Consider the following 20,198-nt stretch of genomic DNA (forward strand, 5'->3'; position numbering starts at 1 on the left):
GCCAGAAAAGTGTCCTCAACAAAGCACTCTCCCTCTTTTTAGTCTCATACCATGTACTGCATTAGCAGCAACTATTTTTGCCCATAACATTTTGCAGTCTGATCATCTGTTACTCTGCCAATGTGACAATATTTCATTTCTATTTTTAATTCCTAATTCTAGCAAGGCGCAGTACTGGCAACTTTGTCCCCTTGTTGCTTTCTACTCTTCCCCAGCAGATCCATTTGGACTGCAGCTGCTGGACCCTGGACCTGGGCCACCCATCCTGCCTTCCAGAGCAGCATTCCGATCCCGTCTTTCTACTTGGATGTAGCTGGTACAAGTAGTCTGTTTCTGAGTCGTTTAAACTTTCTTCTCTCAGTTTCTCTTTTCAAACCAGGTTTAATTTGCCATTAATCAAATTAAAATGTGTTTCTTCACTAGTATTTCTCAAGAACTCTTCAGGTGTTCCTTCCATCTCTGTGGCATTTTGTAGCTCTCTTAATGTCCTACTCTCACTAGCAAGATACTGCCCAGTTAGTTATTTGATCTAAACTTTAGCCAGTCTGTTTTCTCTGGTGTATATATATATGCAGCTGTCATTACGCACATCTCATTTTTCATGGTATCTGCAATTGTTTGAATTCCATTTCAGCCAGTAAATAATTTAGTAGAACATTAGGGCTTGCCTTATTAATGAGGCCCCCCAAGGAGAGGTGGAGACATAAATGCTATTTGTTTATGCTTATGGTTGTCTTTCCCCAGGAGATAGGCGTTTCTTTAGGTCTGAGGGGATAAGTGAAGATCAGCAACACCAGCTGGCATTCCTAGGATTTCTTGATTCCTATGTGATCCTTGAAGTAATACAAGTATAGTGGACTTTCTTTCTTAGTCTTGGGGTGCAATTGGGCCACAGACTTGAAGTCATTTGTCAAATTTAGGATCAAAACAGCAGAAGCTTTAAGTTGTCTATCATAAACTCTTCTTGTGAGGACTATTTAAATCTGTTATCTATACTTATGTATGATGAAGAGTCACGCAAAATTACAATACATGAGGTTGCTTCTGTTCTTTACTTAAAAGATTATTTTAAAGAGCACGGCTTTTAAAAATGCTGAAGCAAAGGCAGTATTTTATTGCTGTCAAAGTGTGAGTATGGTAACATGCCTAAATGACTTTTGGAACAACTGATGAGATCCTCAGTGGGAAGAACGTTTATTTCAATAATATGTGTAGTTCCTAGGGGAAGTACAGGCAATGAAAGAGTCAGAAAATTCCAAACATCATTTAAGATGAAAAAGTAAAAGTAGGTGCTCACATTGTCCCAAGAGAAATAGCAAAAAACTTGATTGATCTGAATTTTAACAAAAGATAGTGGTCTTCTGAATATCCTTGTTTAATTTGATTCAGTCTGAGTAACTGAACTCACAGAAGAGAATAAACCTTGAAGGGAACAAGTTTCACTCACTAATATGTGGGGTTATTTAGTTATAATTAGTGTCTAAAAGTGAGCAAAACAAATGCAGTCACAACCCTGAACTTCAGGAGAGCAAGTAGTGGTTATTGGCAGGATCCAATGGGAGACTGCCCTGGCAGGTGAAGGAGAGCCCAGGAGAGCTTGTAGATCTTCAAGGACAACCTCCTTAAAGCACAAGAAGAGTCCATTCACTTTGCAGAAAATGGAACATGGGCCAGCATGGATGAAGAAAAGACTCCTGAGCATGCCACATGCGAAAAGAAAGCCTATGGAAAGTGGAAGCAGGGATGGGCTACCTGGGGATGTCGGGGGAGGCAGCGGGTCTGCCTCTAGTCTAACTGAAGAAGAATTTAACCTTGAAGACATTCCAGTGTATCCATGAGAGGCCAGAAAGTCCCGAGAAGTGCCATGGAAACAAGATTAGAGAACTAAGATAAGAAGAACTGTCCTGACGATTCAGGCGAGAAACTATCACCCAATCGTGAACTGTTAGTTACTAAAGTAAACCAATCCTGTATGAACACCTACTTTGAAGAAGGTTATAAAAAAGCTTGTTAAAACAATAAAGGGGCTTTTGCAGCCATTTTGGTCGCTTTCACACAATCTGATGTTTGTCGTGTCCGTCTCAACTGCGACATGGGGAGAATAAAGAAGCATCTCTAAAGCATGCAAGGATAGAGTCAGAAAAGCCAAAATCAGCAGGGACTGAAACTGGAAGTGATGTGAAGGGCAACAGGAAAGATTTCTTTCTGGGAAAGTAATGCAGCAAATCCTCCTGCAAGCCATTTCCAGGTACACAAAGAACAAGAAGGTGTTTGAGAACAGCCAAGATGGATTTACCAAGAGCACAACACACCTGACCAGTCTAATGTTCTTCTGATGAGAAGTCTGCCTCAATGGGCAAAGCAAGAGCAGTGGAAGTTGTGTACCTTGGCTTTAGCAAGGGCTTTGCAACAACTTCTCTTAGTCTCCTTGTTTCCTTTTAGCGGGATGGGCAAAATATGGGCTCAATAAAGTGGGTAGAAAATTGGCTGGATTGCTGGGCTCAAAGAGTGTTGATCAGCAGTACAGAGTCCAGCTGGCAGAGTGACACCCCTCAGGGATCGATATGAGGGACAAGACTGTTTAGTGTCTCTATTAATGACCTGGATGATGAGATGGAGTGCAACCTGAGATACATAGCTAAGGAAAAAAAAAAGATTATTGTATTCCCTGCAGTAACAGAGATAAAGAGAGAATGATAATAGATCTTCGTGAAAAGAAGAAGCTTCAGTTCAGAAATATTTTTTGGAATTTAAAAAAAAATCTTAAGTTGCAGTAAGGGAGGGTGATGCTATTCTGCACTATTGATACTATATGTCATTGGAAAAAAAGGAAGGAACTTATTGGCACTGACAGTGATCAAGTCCACAGTGCAAAGCACTGTATGAAAACCTATTGAAGCTAATCTTCTGACTTGAAGAGTTCACTGTCTACAAAATAAAAAGGAGAAAAAAAGTATTTTCTACACTTCACATTTGGAGAACAGAGATACAGATTTCCCTAGTCCAGCCACGATGAGTATTGGTCACGTGGAAACTTCATCCATGACTTTACGCATAGTTATATGCAGCAATTCAAAATACTTTGGTGGAGTATCTCTTGGACTAGTCTGTTTCTAAATCCTGAGATTTTCCACCTTCATTTGACCCTGAATAGTTGCATCTCTTTCACAAGATGATTTCTAAAGAAGATATCCTGCCTTGGATTAATTTTCAGGCCCCTGTGTGCTGCTTCCCAAATAATTACCATTTCTTTCTCATGGGAGGTATCAAAAAGGAACTTTGGGATAATCTGTATTTCTTTAGGTCATTCAGGGTCTCACGAGTGCTGTAATTCAGCTCAAAGTGCCTTTCTAAACTGCTTTGCTTCCTACTTTTGCTGGTTGCTCAAACTTAAAGTAAGTAGACCTGACTCATTTCAAACATGCAAATCTCAACTTCATTGCTAGGAATTTTTTTTTTTTTTTCATGTGTCAAGAAGAACTGCAGATTCCCAGATGTCCTCTGGAAATCTCTGTTCCCTCAGCATTGGGAAGTAGAGGCTTACAGGGAGGAGACCCTGACCCATGCCTTTTAAGTTCTGGGCTCTGCTCCTGGCTCCCTGAGTGGCTTCTTTTGCCGATTTTATTTCACTGTACCTCAGTTGCCCATCAGCAAATAGGTCCCAGCAGTAGTTCCCTTTTCCTCAAAAGAATTGTAAGGATAAATAACTATGAATGTAGTCTGACAGTGACTGCAGTGATCTGTTTAACATGTTTCTCCATTTTTTTCTTAGATGTAAGTCTGTAAGGTGAAAACTCACTTAAAATGGCACAGTGTGCTCCTCTTTCATCAGCCACCTGTTTCTTGGTCAGATCAGAAGATGGCACAGTTCAATCTTTTCACCTTCTGCCAGGTGATTGTTGGTTGAAAGACCCATTCAGCAAATAGTCTGTGTTCTCCCTCAAGGACCCCAAATGTGACTGTTAGTAGTCCTCTTACAGTGGGAAATTTATCCCCTATACCACATCTCTAGACTTAGCCGTAGCCCCATGAGCCCCAAGTATTTAGTTTTGAAAAGCAATGTTATGTGGCTACATTATAGCTGCTGTTACTTGTGAATGAAACTATTTTATACTTGTGAGATTTGAAGGCTGGGATTTTCTCTGGTAGGCAATTCCAAGGGGTGATTCCACTTGCCTTAAATACTCATTTTAGGCTGCTTCTCTTTTTCTATTACCTTTAGAATCTGGGTCAACTGGCTTAGACATGGACACTTAACTAGCAGACCCCTAGCAGTTCCCAGCCTAAATGTCTCAATGAAAAATGGGTTTTTCAACTCACACCCCTTTTTCTTTTTCTGCAAAGAGAGATCACCCAAACATCTTTGTCATTTCAAATTATTCAGCGGCAGAGACTTTAAGAGCAAGTGTGTTGTAAATTTGCTTGGAAACAGCAACCATAATTTTAACTGCTGTTTTCTTTGCTTCCATTTCCTGCCACAGTTGTGTGGTTGCATGAACATAATTTTTATTACTGGGTTCCTGAGAGCAGTGAAGTGTTTAAGGATTTTCAGACTAGCAATCTTTTCTATTGCTACAGAACACTTATGATATAACAGGAAGAATAACAGTGAACTCACAAAATACTAATATTTGTATTGTCAGTGAATTGTGACCTAAGAATTTACAAATTAACTCCTTGAGATTTTTTAGGTCAATTGCAAATGCACTTGCAGAAATATTTATGGAAGAGCAGGAACAGAAGAATGGGGAATTGCTTAATTAAATTCATATACAGATCACTTTTGTGTTTGAAATCTAACAGAAGAGCAGCTGTAGTTGTGCAGACCAAAGGTCCATTCAGCCCATTTTGAAGATGAGCTGTAGCACAAACTGGTAGAAAGAAAAGCACAAGCATTTGGCAAGCAGCTCCAGAGAGCACTCGCTAACATCTAGCAATCTGAGGTCCCTCTAGTTCTCGGGCTAGAAATGTCTATAATCTCTATGGTAAAGAGCTCTCTTTGACTTCATGAATTTGCCCAATCTTTTAAGAGTCCTAATCTATTTAGATGTTTACATGTATGGAAGCTAACCTATGATTTTGATTGACCTTGTTGCCCTTCTCTGTACCCTTTACAGTTATCCTCAAATACCTTTTTAACTACTGCTGATCATTTTTTTCACAGTACGATAATACAAATATAGAATTCCCATGTAGTAACAGTCAGTTTAGAGCATATTATTCTGTATGTAAAGGTAAAGTTGATTTTTTTTCTCAAAAAAATGCATCACCTTACTTTTTCTACTTTGAATTTCACCTGCCATTTCAAGAAACATCACAGGGTATCGTGTGGTCTTCGCAATCAGTTCTCCACTATGCATGCTGTCACTTTTGATGTATTTTTTCTAGAGGCCCCCCGTACACTGGTGTTCTGCCTCCATGGTGAAGACTGATTATTCTTTCTTGCCTGTTTCCTGTTCTTTCACTATGCAAGAACCTTCTGTCTTCACTAGTTTTTCTTCAGCCTTTGATGAGGGACCATGTTGATGTACATACATGCTGACTCCTTTCAGAGAATGCATCCATAGGTTGGTTTATGTCCTTTACATAATCTCTGTATGGTTCTCTCTTTTGTTTCATTATCTTTTATTGACAATTTCATTTGAGGCAAATCTTCTGACAGGTGACTGCAAGGAAGTCTGCTGACATACGACCATTCCTAAGCGTACCCAGTGTGAACACAGATTTAAAAAAAAAAAATAAAGGAAAAAAAAAGAAAGTTTTTCTGCTTATATATTAAGATCTCCTAAGGAAAGATCCCAGATCTGATTCTCTGCACACTCTGTTCACACCCAGGGTGGAAAAGTAGTCATATTTAAAATATATTGCCTTGCACATTTTAGACAAAACCCAAACAAGTCCAGCACTTGAAAAATTACAGTGCCTGGCCATGATGAACTCTACTTTTTCTCCACAACTACCTGAAATTTTTTGTTTGCATTAGTTTTTAATTTTCCACTCTGATAGAAATTTGGCAGTTAATATTTTAACACAACTGTAACTATTGCCTATTTTGCATGGCTTTGTACTGGTTACACTGTGATATAACCCAAGCAATTTAGATGCAGTTACACCCAACTGATGTCCTGCGAACACTAAGAATGAGTAACTTTACACTTGTAAACTGACACATTGAATGTAATCAAAACTATTGAGTTTGTCAGCTTTTCTTTATCCTAAAATGAAGATTTCAGTCAGACTGAAAAAAGTTAATCTTTTGTGTAGTCAAATAACTTTGGACATAATTAATTATGGTTTGCAGAACTAATGTTAGAACTATTTTCAGGGTCAGATAGCATGGTATGTCTGTGATTAAATTACATCAAACATAATAAGATTCAATCAAGGAGGCTTTTGAATTGCTGTGCCTATTTGCCAGGTCTCACATGTCAAAGCTGCAGGTATATCAAAGAACTTCACTGTGTTATGTAAAATTTCCAAAGACCCTTTTGCCATATTTCAAGGAGAGTCCTCAGAAGATTATACTATAAATCTGAAGACTAAATATCTTTTTTTCCAGATATCTTTGCCTTTATGACTTGGAGTGCCAGGTGGATAAGCTAAGTGTATTCTTTGTCAACGGTTAGTGCAAAGTATGTCAAAACAGGTAAATCTCGCCTGGCATTTTCCAAAGAACATAAGAAATTCTGATACCCTCAGCCTACGTACAGTAGTCTAGTACTACAGAGGTAAAACTGAGTGGATGTTCAATTCAGGGATCTCATCAGACACATTTCACCCTATGGTGCCTCACAGGTTTGTAGCTAAAACAATCTATTTCCCTTCATTTGATAACTTTTGAAAAATATGCCTTTGTATGCTTTTCTCTAGACATTACAAAGCTTAATGAAACCTTAAGCAAGATTTTGAGGGGACTTCTTATTAACAGCCATACTATTTGGATATGCATTGCAATTGTAAACAAGTGCGTGTATGCTGTAAGATCAGTTGGAGGAATAAATTTATTTTGGTTTTAAGATGGAGAAAACAAAAAGGTAACAAAATCCATTTTGGTTTCTTATTTTAATACTCTGTGAGAGGAAATACTAACAATAGGTGGCACTGTGGTTCTGTGATTCAGGTGTTACTGATGTCTGCAGCTGTGTAATGCTATTTATTTACGCTGCTTATTAATTTTAGTCTTATAGTGCTACTTCTTAGTAAAATTAATTTAATTGGCTTATTACTACTTCAAGTACGTTGTTTCTGAGACTGAAATGTTTTAAGCTATATGTACTCATCCAAAGAGTATACATCTTCAGCAGAAGAACAGCTGTCCTTAGAAAATGAAAATGATTGCAATGGCTCATTTTGGACCAGTTTACTGAGATAGTTAAATTCTGCAACATGCTCTTTCTCTTTGTCCAGCAAGATATTTAAAATTACTTTAGCCTTCAGCAGACATTGTACTGTGAATATATATGAGAGAAATTAAACCAAACCAAAATAACTACTTAAGACAAACCTCCAGTTTATAAAACAACTGATGGCATTTATATATTTTAATCTGCTTTACTAGCAGTGGGATCTGACAAAACAATAAAGCATTGGAACACCATTTTACAGTAACATTACAAAATACAGCAAACGTTTTTCTCTATGTATTTACATAAGCAAACATACAGGTATTCAAAATAGAATGCATCTCACCATCTGGCAATAATTACATAAGTACAGTGCATGGTTGGCTGGATGGGATAGATACATAGGATTTTTTACCCTGAAGTGTATAAAGGATGCACACCAGCTGAGGAGATACATGGTGAGCTTCATGTCTTTGGACATTTTTCAGCTGCAGCCTTAACAGTAATAAAATGTCAATCTACTTGAAAAATTGTTGATTAAAACATTTTTTCAGACAAAGCGGGTTTTTTGAATGCAGATATGACAGACTGACTCAGCATGCTTTTCCTGTAAGGTAGGGGAAGGCCCTAACCTCTGAGCAAGTCTGTGTGAATGTCTTCTCTTTTTTTGCCTGGAAAATTACAAAAGTTTCCATGCCAGTCTGATGCATAATGAAAACACTTTTTTTTGCAAGATGGAAGTGTTGGTCTGAAGCTGGTCATACTAAACTATAGTGTTCATCCCAAGCATGGGACCAGTGCTATAAATTCTGGTTTAAAACATCTGAACTTTGTCATCTGTCTGCAGTATAATGATTCTGTTAATTGCTATCTGCTGATGAACAACCTCCCGCAGATCTGGCATGGTGGGAAGAACAAATTCAGACCCTGACTCTGTCATCCTCACTAAGGCAAACCACACAAAAATCTATTAACATTTTGGTGCAAGGTGGCAGAATCAGGCCTCGCTAAACTGTCAAAGATGTCCACGAATAGTGGAAATATTGGTCTTTATCTGCTGTGCATTCCTGGCTTTGAGAGGCTTCTTAGGTAAAAGCTGCTGATTACTCAATAAAACCACCTATCTGAGTGCTCGCAGAATTAAAATGTCAGGCATCAGATATCCCTGCTTCTAAGCAAAAAATGTGTTATGTTACCTCCAGCTGTCAATTAAAGAAATGCTGTCAAGTCTCTTAAGTCCAAAACATAGATTTGATTTTAATAAGCTGGAAAATATTGTTCAGTCATCTTCTAATGGAACATCAAGCAAGTAATTGAAACCCTCTCTGTTTGTAGTGAGACATTCACCGTCAGTATTTGCAACCTGAGCAATTTGACATTGTGAAAGCGGAACAGAAGGTGACATGAAAGAGAAAGAGGGGGGACTGATTTGCTCTGCCACGTGGGCAAAATGCAGACAGTAAGTGGAGAGCATAAGCAGTGAATGTTAGATGCTCAGTAACAGTTTATCAAGCACAATTGGTGGAGGAGACTGCACAGACCAGCAACCAGACCCTCAGGAGTTTTTGAAGGAATTGAGCTTCAGAGAAGTGCAGGGTGCCAGATACATCGTACAGTATGCAGGCAGGCTCTGCTCCCTGGCACAAATGGGCAACAGGACCCGAGCTGTCCATCCCATCTGCTTCTCCCTCTTGCAAGGCCAGAGACACTTGCATCAAGATGGGCACAAATTGCACAAAACCTGGCAATTCCCTCCACTGGTAGAAGCATCTGTGTTTCCTTTCTGCTCACACAGAGTTAGAGACCTTCGATCCTGTGTCAGTATTCATCATATGAAGGCAGTCTGGTTTGGTGGCAGATCCTGAGCCTCAGACCTCTACTCAAGAAAGACCTTTGGTTTTATTACTGCCTACTTCTTCTCTGGGGTGCCCATTCCTAGGGGTGAATTCTCAAAACCATCACTCCAGTTGTGGAGTGATCTGGACACCAGGAGGTACCTGAATACCCTGTTTTGTGGGATGCCCTGGACCACTTCTGCTCCATCAGTGCTCCATCCCTTGCCTGGCTGGCCTGGGTGGTACAAGCTGGATGTTGTCCTTAGCTCAAACCCCCTGATTTAGGTTCTATGTCAAACTTGTCAGGGAACAGTGGAAAGTCACTGCTCCCACCTACTACTATGGTGGTCCTCATGCTCAGCTGCATTTAGCAGATTCCCCCTGAAATCTCTTCTGTGCCTGTGTGGCAACCTTCACATGGTGCTATGTGGGAGCAGGGTGTGCACAGGGAGGCAGGAGCAGCAAGTTTATTTTTCCTTCTGCTAAAGATGTTCGATTTGATTGTGGTGATCAAGGGTACCCAGAGCCAGAGAGTCCATATAAACCACCTTGGTGAGCACAGCAGTTACACTACTTGATTTATCAGGTGATCCTAAATTCTCACTTTTGGGGGGAAAACCATTAAGAGCCATGAGCCCATGGATGACATGCATGGCATCACTGCAACAGGGCTACAGCACAATGCTTTGACCCAGGCGTGGAGGCTGAGGGCTGTGGAATGAGTCAGTGTCACCATGTGCACACAGAGTCCCCATGTGACCTGTGCACAGTGGGTCTGACCTATCCCATGTTGGAGGATACGGCTCATAAAACTGGAAGATTTAGTTATCATATTGCCAAGAAAACAATAAAAGCAGTTTCTTGGAGATCAGCCAGATACCCAGCCAAGTTTTAAGTCCTCTTCTACCACAGATCAGTATTTTAAACTAAAGGTCTTCCTCTTCCAAAGACCCCCAGCTGGTAGGCTAGAATCAGATTCAGCTTCTCTCTCTCTCTCTTGCTTAGTGGAAATTTAATTGGTCTGGGAAAACTGAACAACTTCAAGAGAAGAACTAATGAAAGCATTGGAGTTTGGCTTCTGGGTAGGTAGTGTTTTTTTCAGAGTGGACAGGATCTGAAACTGGAATACATCCTGCTTCTAAAGATTATGGCTGCCAAACTCATGGAACGAATAATCAAATCCTTGGATTTAGGTTTTGTGGGTGGATACAACATTTATATTTCTGCTCTCTAGCAGAGTCCCACTGGCTTCAGTGAAATTGTCTGTGATGCTTGAAAGAAAGCATGACTAGGCATTTCTGTCAAGCAATGTATTTGATGTTCTTCATGTAATGCATTCTGCCCTTGGAGCTATGCAGGTGAAATACAGTGCTGCTTATAAGTCCTGTTATTTTTCAGTCGGGCCCCATTTGCCCATACATATTTCATTAAGGCTAAGTCCTAATAGTGCAAGATACCTACCATTCCTGAGCAACCTACCATAACAGCAAAACAGCGAAACCAGGGAAAACAATGTTGAGCAACCAACAGTTTTCTAATAATTCTGGCTCTACAAGCCCTAAAACAAAACCAGAAGGACATTCTTTATAATGACCTTTTTAACCAAAGAGAAATGACGAGAGAGGATCTACTGTGACCTTTTACTGAAGGCTTCACTCATGAAAAGCTTCCACTGACATTACTTAGATCAGACTGTTGGTATCAGAGGCATGGACGTGGAATCATTTAGCAGTGTTGTGCCTGATTTTCCGCTCTTTTCTGACTTCGCTTTCCCTGTCAACACCAGTGGGAAGAAGCAGGGAGTCAAACCCAATAATTACTTCTGAAAAAATTACTTTCAAGTTTTAAGCTGAACAGATTAAACTTTTTGAATGGAAATGAAGTACAAGACATGAAATAAAGATTACAAATGGTAGTAGAACTGAAGGATCATTCAAGTATAATTTACCTTTGAAGACTGCTAATTTGAACTATAGAACAAATGGCAGAAAAGCCCAGTAACAGTTCAGAATGGTCACTCAGAAGAAAAAAATAGCCATAAAAACACTTACCAAAATGTCCGTATAATTAATCTATACAGATTTTAATAGATTTCTCTTTAATACTTTAAAATTTATTTTAAATATATATTAGCAAATTAAACATCATTTTATTTAAAATTCCGTAAAGTGCTCATTCAGTTAATGATAATAAAATTCCATTGTAGCAAGACAAACTAGCTGGAGCCTACTCTGCAAGAACATCAAAGGACAGCTTAGCTTTCATTTGCAAAGAGAAAAGAAATGCGTAGGTTTCTTCACAGCCCATGTTATAATACCAGAAATTGCATTTTTTTTCTTTAAGAAATATATCCTTTAGAATATTAAAAAAATAAGTTTAATAAAGCCTGTGCTTAAAACAGCCAAAGTACTGTATGAAAAAAAATTGCACATTTGATACCATTTCAACCCTGTTTTTCATCCACAGGATAATATGAGGAGTATGTGATGTTATTGGAGGGTCTCTTGAACAGGGCTGATTATCCTAAGCTGTCAGAGCTTCTCACAGCCACATGAAATTTTCAGCATATGCACGGCGGTTGTCATGGCAGCTGCCAACCATCACACACCGCTAACGTTTTCGTTTGTTGGGCTGATACTTCCCTTGGAGGTACCATCCAAATGATGTATTCCTATTGTGACCATCGAATAATCCTTAGCCATCATTTTTGCCTCTTTTTTCAGACTCTTCATTTGCGCTAGCTGGAGCTGGCTGGAATTATACGCAAGTGCTGGGATAGTGTTCACTAAAATCAGCTGGAAAGGTTTCTTCTCCTCCTTGTAGCGACACTGAATGTAACGAGAGAAAGCTGAGCGGTAGGTTTTATTGAACAATGTATATACAAGTGGGTTGACAGCTGAAGAAAGGTAGCCAATCCAAACAAATACGTTAAGTAGTCCTCCAATGACTTCTTGATTGCATGACTCCTTGCAAATTACAGCCATCACATTGGTGATGAAAAATGGGCACCACATCACAACAAACAGAAAGAAGACAATGCCAAGAACCTTGGAAGCCTTCTGCTCATTGCTGATGGATTGCATGGTTCTCCTCCCAGAAGTCCCCACATCTCTGTTCAAAGAGCGCTGAAAGAGTTTCTCTGAGGACAGGGAACTCTGAGGGAGGAAGCTAAATGAAGCAAACTTGGTCTTTGGGCCAATGTCATTCACGCATAGCATAGCTTCCTTCTGCAGCGACTTGATAGTTAAAAAGTAGGTGACCACCATGATGGTTAGAGGGATGAAGAATGCCACAAAAGAGCCTACTAGGACAAAATTGTCATCCACGAGCAAGCAGCTGCCTTTCTTAAACACTTTGGAGTCGTCTTGTAGTCCAAAGACAGGTATAGGCATGGAGATACCTGAAGGTGGATTAGGGAAAAAAGAGGTTAAACACAATAATAAAAACACCATTTCCCATCTCCAAGACAAAATAAACAAAACACTCTTATCTATACACAGGTCATTTTTCAAAGAATAAATGGTTATAGGACACAAATGGACACTAACAGATAGAGCCACAATTGATAGACACCCCAAAGCAAACTGAATTTACACAGGGGAAGGAAAAACATTGCCTCTCATGTTTCAGCAGCAGCACAATGCTAGTCCTGTTCTTGTGACTCCTGGGGCTCCCCTAAGAAAAGATGCTGTGTGAAACATTGGTGTTGCAGATGTTGAATTTCAGGAACTAAGCTGTGGTCTGCCAGGCTCTGGCATTTGTGCTGCCACCACCTTTACAGGGTCCCAGCAAAGAAGGGTAGGGGAAAAGCAGCACTGGTGTTACACAGGATTTTGCAGTTGCTCTAATCTGAATTCCCTCTCTCCTTCAAAGAAACCTCAGCCACAGGTAGAACACATCCCATGACATCTGGTAGCAACAAAAGCAATGTAATGATCTCCAGACTTGCTCCTTGATCTCTGCCACCTTGGCAAAGGCTTTTACCAACTATGATCAAGATGATACCATGTCTTTCTTTTCTGTGTTGGCTTAAGAGTGGTCTTGGGCTGTTTTTCATAAGAGGATTAAAAGTGTTCTGGGTACCGGTTTCTGACTAGGCTGTGAAATACTGAGTTTAGGAGGAAAGATAAATTTTTCTCATAAGTCTGAGAGTAATCATTCATTGGGTCTTTTTCTTTTTTCCCTGTCATCTCCATACAGTCAGCACAGTCTAAATGGTAAAAAAAATTCCATGGGAACAGTCAGAGGAAAGATGGGGATAAATTAAGCACTGAGAGACACTGATATGAGGCAGCCTGAGATGTGGTTCACCCTGGAGGACTGCAAAGGTTCCTTCATGATATTCCCAACCTTTACTGGCTGCGCTCTCAATGCACAGCCCCGAAGGCAACAGCAGCCCTGCAAACTTTGTCTTCCCCTGGAGCATGTGCTACATCCTTGCCCTGTCATGAATGGCAAGGCCAGGTGATGAAGTCCATTCTCCTTGGACTGCTCTGTCTGATTCAAGCCCACTCAGCCATTTCCTCAGGGACTTCTGCAAATGCTGCTAGTGTCTAAGCAAAATCAAACAGCTGCTGTTTCTTTGGTTGGTTTTGGGTTTTTTTTCAATATTTGTCTCCTCCCCTCCCCCCAGATGGATGCTGTCTGTCCAAGAGAAACAATGTTCAGACAGCAAAAGGGATGATGTGCTGTGAAGACAGCAAAAGTGGAGTTGTGAAGAAGGGAGTGATAATGCAGCCCTGTTTGGATAAAAGCAGCTAGGAGTCTGACTCATGTGGAAAGTTAGCATAATCTGGGAGCTCCAGTCCCCTTTGCATCTTTGAAGAGAAATCCCAGATGCTGTATTTGGCTTCTGTGGAAGAAAAAATTAATTAGAGAATAATTTCTTATGATGCCATGCCCTACCTTGTCCCCTGTGTGCCCAAGAATCCTTACTGATTCACAGATGAGTCCTGAAACTCATCCTCTCAACACCAGCGTTTCAATGGTACCTCCCTCTACCTCCCTTCCTTTCCCTTCTTCCCACTCTGGTGCTTAGACTTGAAGCCCTTTAAAACAGGCTGTCTCTTCTTTTCACACATTGCCAGTGCCCAGCATAAAAGCTCCAGTCCTAGAGGGAGGCTGTAGAGTCCAGGCACAGTACAAAACAATAATAATAACAGTAATAATAATATTAGACCATTGTTCTCTTCAAATGTTCCATTCTTTTGGTGCTTCTACAAAGCTCTTTTTTTTTCTACCACTGCTTTTTATTTTTCTAACAACACTGTAGCTTATTCTATCTTCATTGTTTTGAACTGAGTCATGGCAATGCCTTGGACAGTTTACAAAAGTGCTGTTCTTATCTGTCCAGGGCAGAAGCTGGTGGAGAGCCTGCGGTATTGTCCTTTCTGTTTCTCTGCAAAAGCCCTAAATGCTTGAACTTGGGCTGTAAGAAGCCAGTGGGCGAGGTGCAAACTCATGCAGTGTGTGGCAGCTCCTGGGTCAAGCTGATGGAAACCTCCAGTGACTCCAGGAAAGCTGCTGCCTAAAAAGGTCCAAGTCAGTCCGACTGACGGCATGGAGGGAGAGGTCACCTGCAGGACCCACATTGCCCAGCCACGGCTGAGTAATCTGGGGTGCCAAACACCTCCAGGGAAATGGGGAATGCTTTGAAGTTCCTCTTCTTTTTTTGGAAAGTTGAAGGGATACTGAAGGCACCCAGCACCTCCCAGCATTATGCTTCAGCTGCATGAAGACACAGCACTAGTCAGAGCAATACCACAAGCTTCCCATCCGGTTCTGCCCTGTACTGATAACAGCAGGCTGTTTTTTCATTTCATTCAAAGACCTAGTGTGAGCCACAGAGATAAAATAAACAATGATATTGACAGAGTAAAAAGATGCCTTTCATTACTACAGACCTTATGGTTCAACTGCATGAGGAGGCATGGGAGGAGAGGCAGCAGCACTAGAAAGAGGAAAATACTAGCATAATGGCAAGCTTTTTCAAGTAAAAGGCCAAAGTCAGTTACAACTCCTCAGCCAAAATACAAGGGCAGCAATTCCCACCTGCTTTCTTTTGCTGTTAGCAGCTTCTGGAGAGAGGCATCTAAATCCAGATTTCTGGCTTTAAAAAATGGAAATGAGCTTCAGCTTGTATCTGGAGTTTCCACATTTCCTTGTCATTCCTTTAACAAGTGAAAAAGTGCTGTTCACAGCGGAGCTGTAGCAGGTCCTGCTAGACATATAAGTTTTTCTGAATGACCGTTCAAGGCATCTTTCCCCTACAGCCACGGGCAGCTGGCCTATATATGGTTTGAAAATACCAGAGGTACCACAGTTTGGTAGCATAGAACATTGACAGCTGTAACCTGCTTTCTGTGTATACCCCGGTTCAGCTGATGCAGGGGATCCCACAAATGATATTGTGGCATTCCTGCATGGATTAAATTAACTACAGCCCATTTCTCTCTTTTCATATCTCTACAGGGACTAAGCTTACTACTCTCCGGCCCAAAGGAACAGAGTTTTTCCCTCTTCAACAGAGAGCTTCCAGCTTCTGTAGCATGAGGATAGCAAATCCCAGTGAGGACACAGGGAACAAATTCAAAGGCAGTCATGTTTAAACTGTAGATAAAGGAGCTTCCATGTGCAACCCATGTACACTATTTTGATGGGATTTTTAGGAAGCATCACACATGGCCAGGAATGTCACCCACACATCACTCGGGTTTTTTCAAGATCAAGTTTGTCCTGTAGTCACATAACAAAAAGTCCCCATCCAAGCTGTATGAGCATTACTGCAGCTGACTGAATTAATTCTTTAAAGATCAAAGCTAATCAATCTATTTCTCTTTGATGATTCAGATGTATAATTTCTTGCAGGTTTTATTGGGGGTCCTTGATTTCCAGCTCCCTGCTCTTGATGACTGTGGATGTTTAAGAAGACACAGGCTATGTCTGTGTATCAAATGTCAGGAGAAGAAAATCAGCTTCAGAAGAAAGAATCATGCAGAGCTACCAGGTAGGGATGAGCAGGCATTTGGGAAATGGACCATGTGCAAAGAGTAGAACTGGAGGAAACGACCTGGCAGGGCTGTAACAGAACAGCTATTCCACACCCTGCCCATTCCATGTCCCTGGCTCCCGCTAGCTCAAGGTCAGTTTGGAAAAAGTCTGGATATCCCCTGAGTGCTTTTTTATGGTTTATCTTACTCCACTTGCAAATCAAATTAAGATGAGACAAAGGAAGCACTCCGCACAGAGTGGGAACATCCATTCAAGCACTGGAGGTACACGAGCCACTGCGTTTCCAGCTGACATTCCCACTTACTTATATCAGAACATTTTCCCTTATGGGCAAACCCTAAATATTATGTTCCACTAGTAGAAGCTGGTTTATTTATATAGCTTGATTTATACACAGGTGGCTGCTTCAAACTCTATGGACTTTAATAAACCACAAAACAGAACCCGAAAAATAAAGTTGAGTAATAAATCCTGCATTAAACCTCAACCATTTGGGCACAACTTCAGAATGACAAAAGGCTCTTGAAAACACCAAAGGTTAAGAAGTAAAGCAATAGCATTCTTCTTGTTGTTCTCTTGAAAAGCCTGGTAAAACTGACAAAGCTTGATTTAGTGGTACACATTGCTGGCTTGCAATTGAGAGATATACAGCAGCCATAAAACCACTTCAACTGGACAGGTAAACTGGGTTTGCAGCTGCCTTGAGCTGCGGAGACTATCAAATGAATCAAAGCCAGAATTTACAATATGCCCTGCAGGGTGGCACACTTGGGCTACTTAGAATGAAGAGAAGATGGGTGGAGTGAACTGATAAAGTCAAAGTTCCTTCCATGAAGTCTCCTTCAAGCAAAAAATGTCAGTCACATGCTTTCACCTCACATATATCTATTTCAATCAATTTGAATATAAATGAGCATTACTATGTGCCTTAATAAATGTCCAAGGGATAGGAAATACCTTTTAGACATGTCGTTACAGTTTCTCAACGAAATTCAGCACCTTTGTTCACCTTCGCAAGAAAAAGAAAAAAGCCTCCCCAGCTCAATTTTTAACAGTCACATTGATTCAGACATATTCAGATTATGGGCCAGATCATGGGCCACTGCACAGAGATGTGCTGTGACACTGGAGACCTCTGAAAGGATTGCTGCCTTGGAGAAGGCCCGTCTGTCCTTCAAGCAGCTCAGAGTGGCAATATTGTCTAATTTCTTTAGAAAAGCCCATGCCTGGTATCTGGTGCTTTTCTTTTCTTGGAGAATGTCCTCCTTTGGTACAAGTGAACAAAAAGCAACCATCCTTGAACACTCACATGGTACATCCCAAGGCATACAACACAGACCCTCAGTTCCATTTTGTATAAAAATTGCCTTGGTGCAACACAGCCATTACATTATTTTCAATATTTTGGAATGAACTAATCACACAAAATAATATTTATTCCTTTGGGCTACCATGGTGCCCTGTGTGGATGTCTGCATGCTCTAGGAACACAAACTACAGTGAGCCACTTGTCAGGGGACCATGGACCATATCCTCCTCTGGGTGTCAAGGATGCAAATATGTCTGGAGTTTATATCAGGAGCCGGAGTTTAGCAACAGCAACTTGTGTGCTTTCACTTAAACATCCACAGAAGAGCTGCTCAGTCTGGTGCCATGTCTCTGCTTGGCGTGTGGCACTCACCGTTACAGGAGTCATTGTTTCCCCAGACCTGCAAACACTTAACTGATTTCGGCATGCACCTGAAAATGTTATTTCCCAGCTGACTCATTTCCAGTCATGATAAACCTTTTGTGTTATAATTTTGTTGCTACTCAAATAGAGCCAGCCACATTGCCAATAGCAAGGTTGTGCAGTTTGCTGATGGGTAGCAGTGCAGAAGCAGAAATGTCCACCTGGGGACAGGGGGTGTCGAAAGCTCTGGGTGGTTTGGGACCCACCATCTGAGGCTGTATCTAGTTACCATGAATGTTAAAAAACTTCTGCCTTTCCTAGTCAGCATGGCAGTGTCCCCAAAGTCTGGGATAGAATTTCTTCTCTTCCCTATCAGCAGGTGCGCATGTTGGTGGGAGCAGGAGTGGGTAAGGAGTTTTCTCTCACAAATCCCCACATAATATTTTCTTTTTGATGGATTTCCTCAAGAGTTAAATGAGTCACAGTGCCAGTGGAGAATCGTCTCCTTTTTGCATTCCAAGGCGCTATCCTCACAGGACTGGAGTCAGAGTGGGTCCAGGAATTTTCCTTATTGCTGTCTATAGGCAAAATCTAGTTTTTTACTTGAGGGCACACACAGAGCTGGTTTTCTGTAGCTTTCCCTTGGAACATTTTATTTGGTCACACATGTTCTATTTAATACAACTAAAAGGAAAACTACTTTATATTTAACTTCACACAGGGGGTGGCAGGTAATACTTGGATTATTCTATAAATTTTGAAATGGCTTTGTTCTTGGCAGCTCAGAAAATCTCTAAGGAAACATATTATTTAGCCTAGCAGGAGATATATTCAATTCTTTTTATGTGAGAAAATTATTGTAAATGATCATTTATAATAATATAATGCCATAAATGTTCTCTTTCACTTTAGAAAAACAAAATCAAGGAAGTCTCAGTGTCTTCCTGATAGATTTCTCATTTATGTTCTCAGTCCTGAAGTCTATTTCTTACAAGTACAGAGATGTGTCTGTGCAAATTAATTTGTAAGACTGTGAAAATCGATTAAATAGAAACAGAATTAAAGGAGCATTAGAGGGAGGACAGAGCAAGAAATGAAGGACAGTTGCACCTTTTTGACCCAACTGATTAGAAACCCAAGGCTCCAGGGTGGGCTGAGTTATGAAAGGAAAGTGCTGATGGAGTCACTTACTGCTTTGGTATAATCCGTTCCCTTACAAAACATGCATGCAATCCCATTTCCTAGAGGCAGCAAGAATCCCACAGCAGGAAGCAGTTTCTTTGCTCTCAGCTTTAAGTGCTATTCCTGCCTATACACACCTCAAATTCCCTTTCTTAGCTGTGTTGCAGGACTTGTTTACAGCAGTTCTATGTCCATGTCTTCTTTTCTTCTTGGATTTTCCAGTCTTTCTGAGTATCTGAGGAAGGCACAACCTTTCGCACAGCAATTTTCAGTGGAACCTCCCACACCTACTGTGTGCAGAAGGGAGGCCTCCAAGGGCTAAGAAATTGTTGGAAAAAGCTGTGCTACCTGGTCTGGTCTTTCATAAGCAGGGATGATGTGTGATGAACTGACCGCAATCCCCATTCCCTTCCCCCCTGTGCTGCTGCGGTGGAGGAGGTAGAAAAATCGGGAGCAAAGCTGAGCCTGGGAAGATGGGAGAGATGGGGGGAAGGTGTTTTTAGGATGTGGTTGTATTTCTCACTGTCCTACTGCTTGAATGGTAAATTAGTGGTGGTGGTGTTCAAATTAAGTTGACGTTCTTTTTCTTCCCCTAACGAGTCTGTCTTTTGCCTGTGACCATAATGGGTGAATCATCCCTCCCTACCCTTATCTTGATTCCCGAGCCTTTTGTTTTATTTTTTCCTCCCCATCCCTGAAGGGGAAGGAGTGAGCGAGAGGCTGCGTGGTGCTTTCTTGTCCTCTGGGCTTAAACCACCACAATGACACATATTTCCAGCTGGGTTGTTTTCTATAACACGTATATCTACTGAGACACAGAATTTTTCCTAAATAAGTAAGAATTCCAAACTGCCCAGTAAATACATTTTTGCACAATATGGCTAAAGGACAAAATAATGTGTACCACATTCCAGATTCTTCCACGGGTCTCCAGTGGATTCGATGAATTTCCCTTTTCCTGTGCTTGGCTAGATCTGTTTGATTCTGAATATTTCAGTGATGTTAAGTCTGAAGAAAGATGTCAAAAGACCCCAGCCCTAGACTCGGTAAGTGTGTCAACATTTAGATAAAAAGAAAATCTCTTTGCCTTGTGTAGATTACTGTGCAAATACAAGTCATTATAAATGCATCTACAAAGGAGGGAGGCAAGAAGGC

General features: G+C 40.8%; 1 protein-coding gene and 1 long non-coding RNA gene across 3 annotated transcripts in view; one reads left to right on the top strand and one right to left on the bottom strand.

Annotated features, from left to right (window-relative positions):
- Window positions 1-20,074, top strand: part of LOC141939601 (uncharacterized) — a 20,796-nt gene extending 722 nt beyond the window's left edge. Inside the window, exons 2-5 of the long non-coding RNA XR_012627657.1 lie at window positions 216-316; window positions 11,902-12,033; window positions 16,046-16,184; window positions 19,958-20,074. This is a non-coding gene — a long non-coding RNA (uncharacterized LOC141939601). The remainder of the gene's footprint in view (window positions 1-215; window positions 317-11,901; window positions 12,034-16,045; window positions 16,185-19,957) is intronic.
- The window catches only part of HTR2A (5-hydroxytryptamine receptor 2A), a 30,193-nt gene continuing 17,508 nt past the window's right edge, over window positions 7,514-20,198 (bottom strand). For both annotated transcript variants that reach the window (XM_074859654.1, XM_074859653.1), the window contains one exon: window positions 7,514-12,578. In XM_074859654.1, the coding sequence (XP_074715755.1) occupies window positions 11,779-12,578 (800 nt within the window). In that variant the 3' untranslated portion in view covers window positions 7,514-11,778. The remainder of the gene's footprint in view (window positions 12,579-20,198) is intronic.

This window comes from Strix uralensis, chromosome 2 (assembly GCF_047716275.1).
Source record: "Strix uralensis isolate ZFMK-TIS-50842 chromosome 2, bStrUra1, whole genome shotgun sequence".
In the NCBI taxonomy this organism is placed as follows: domain Eukaryota; kingdom Metazoa; phylum Chordata; class Aves; order Strigiformes; family Strigidae; genus Strix; species Strix uralensis.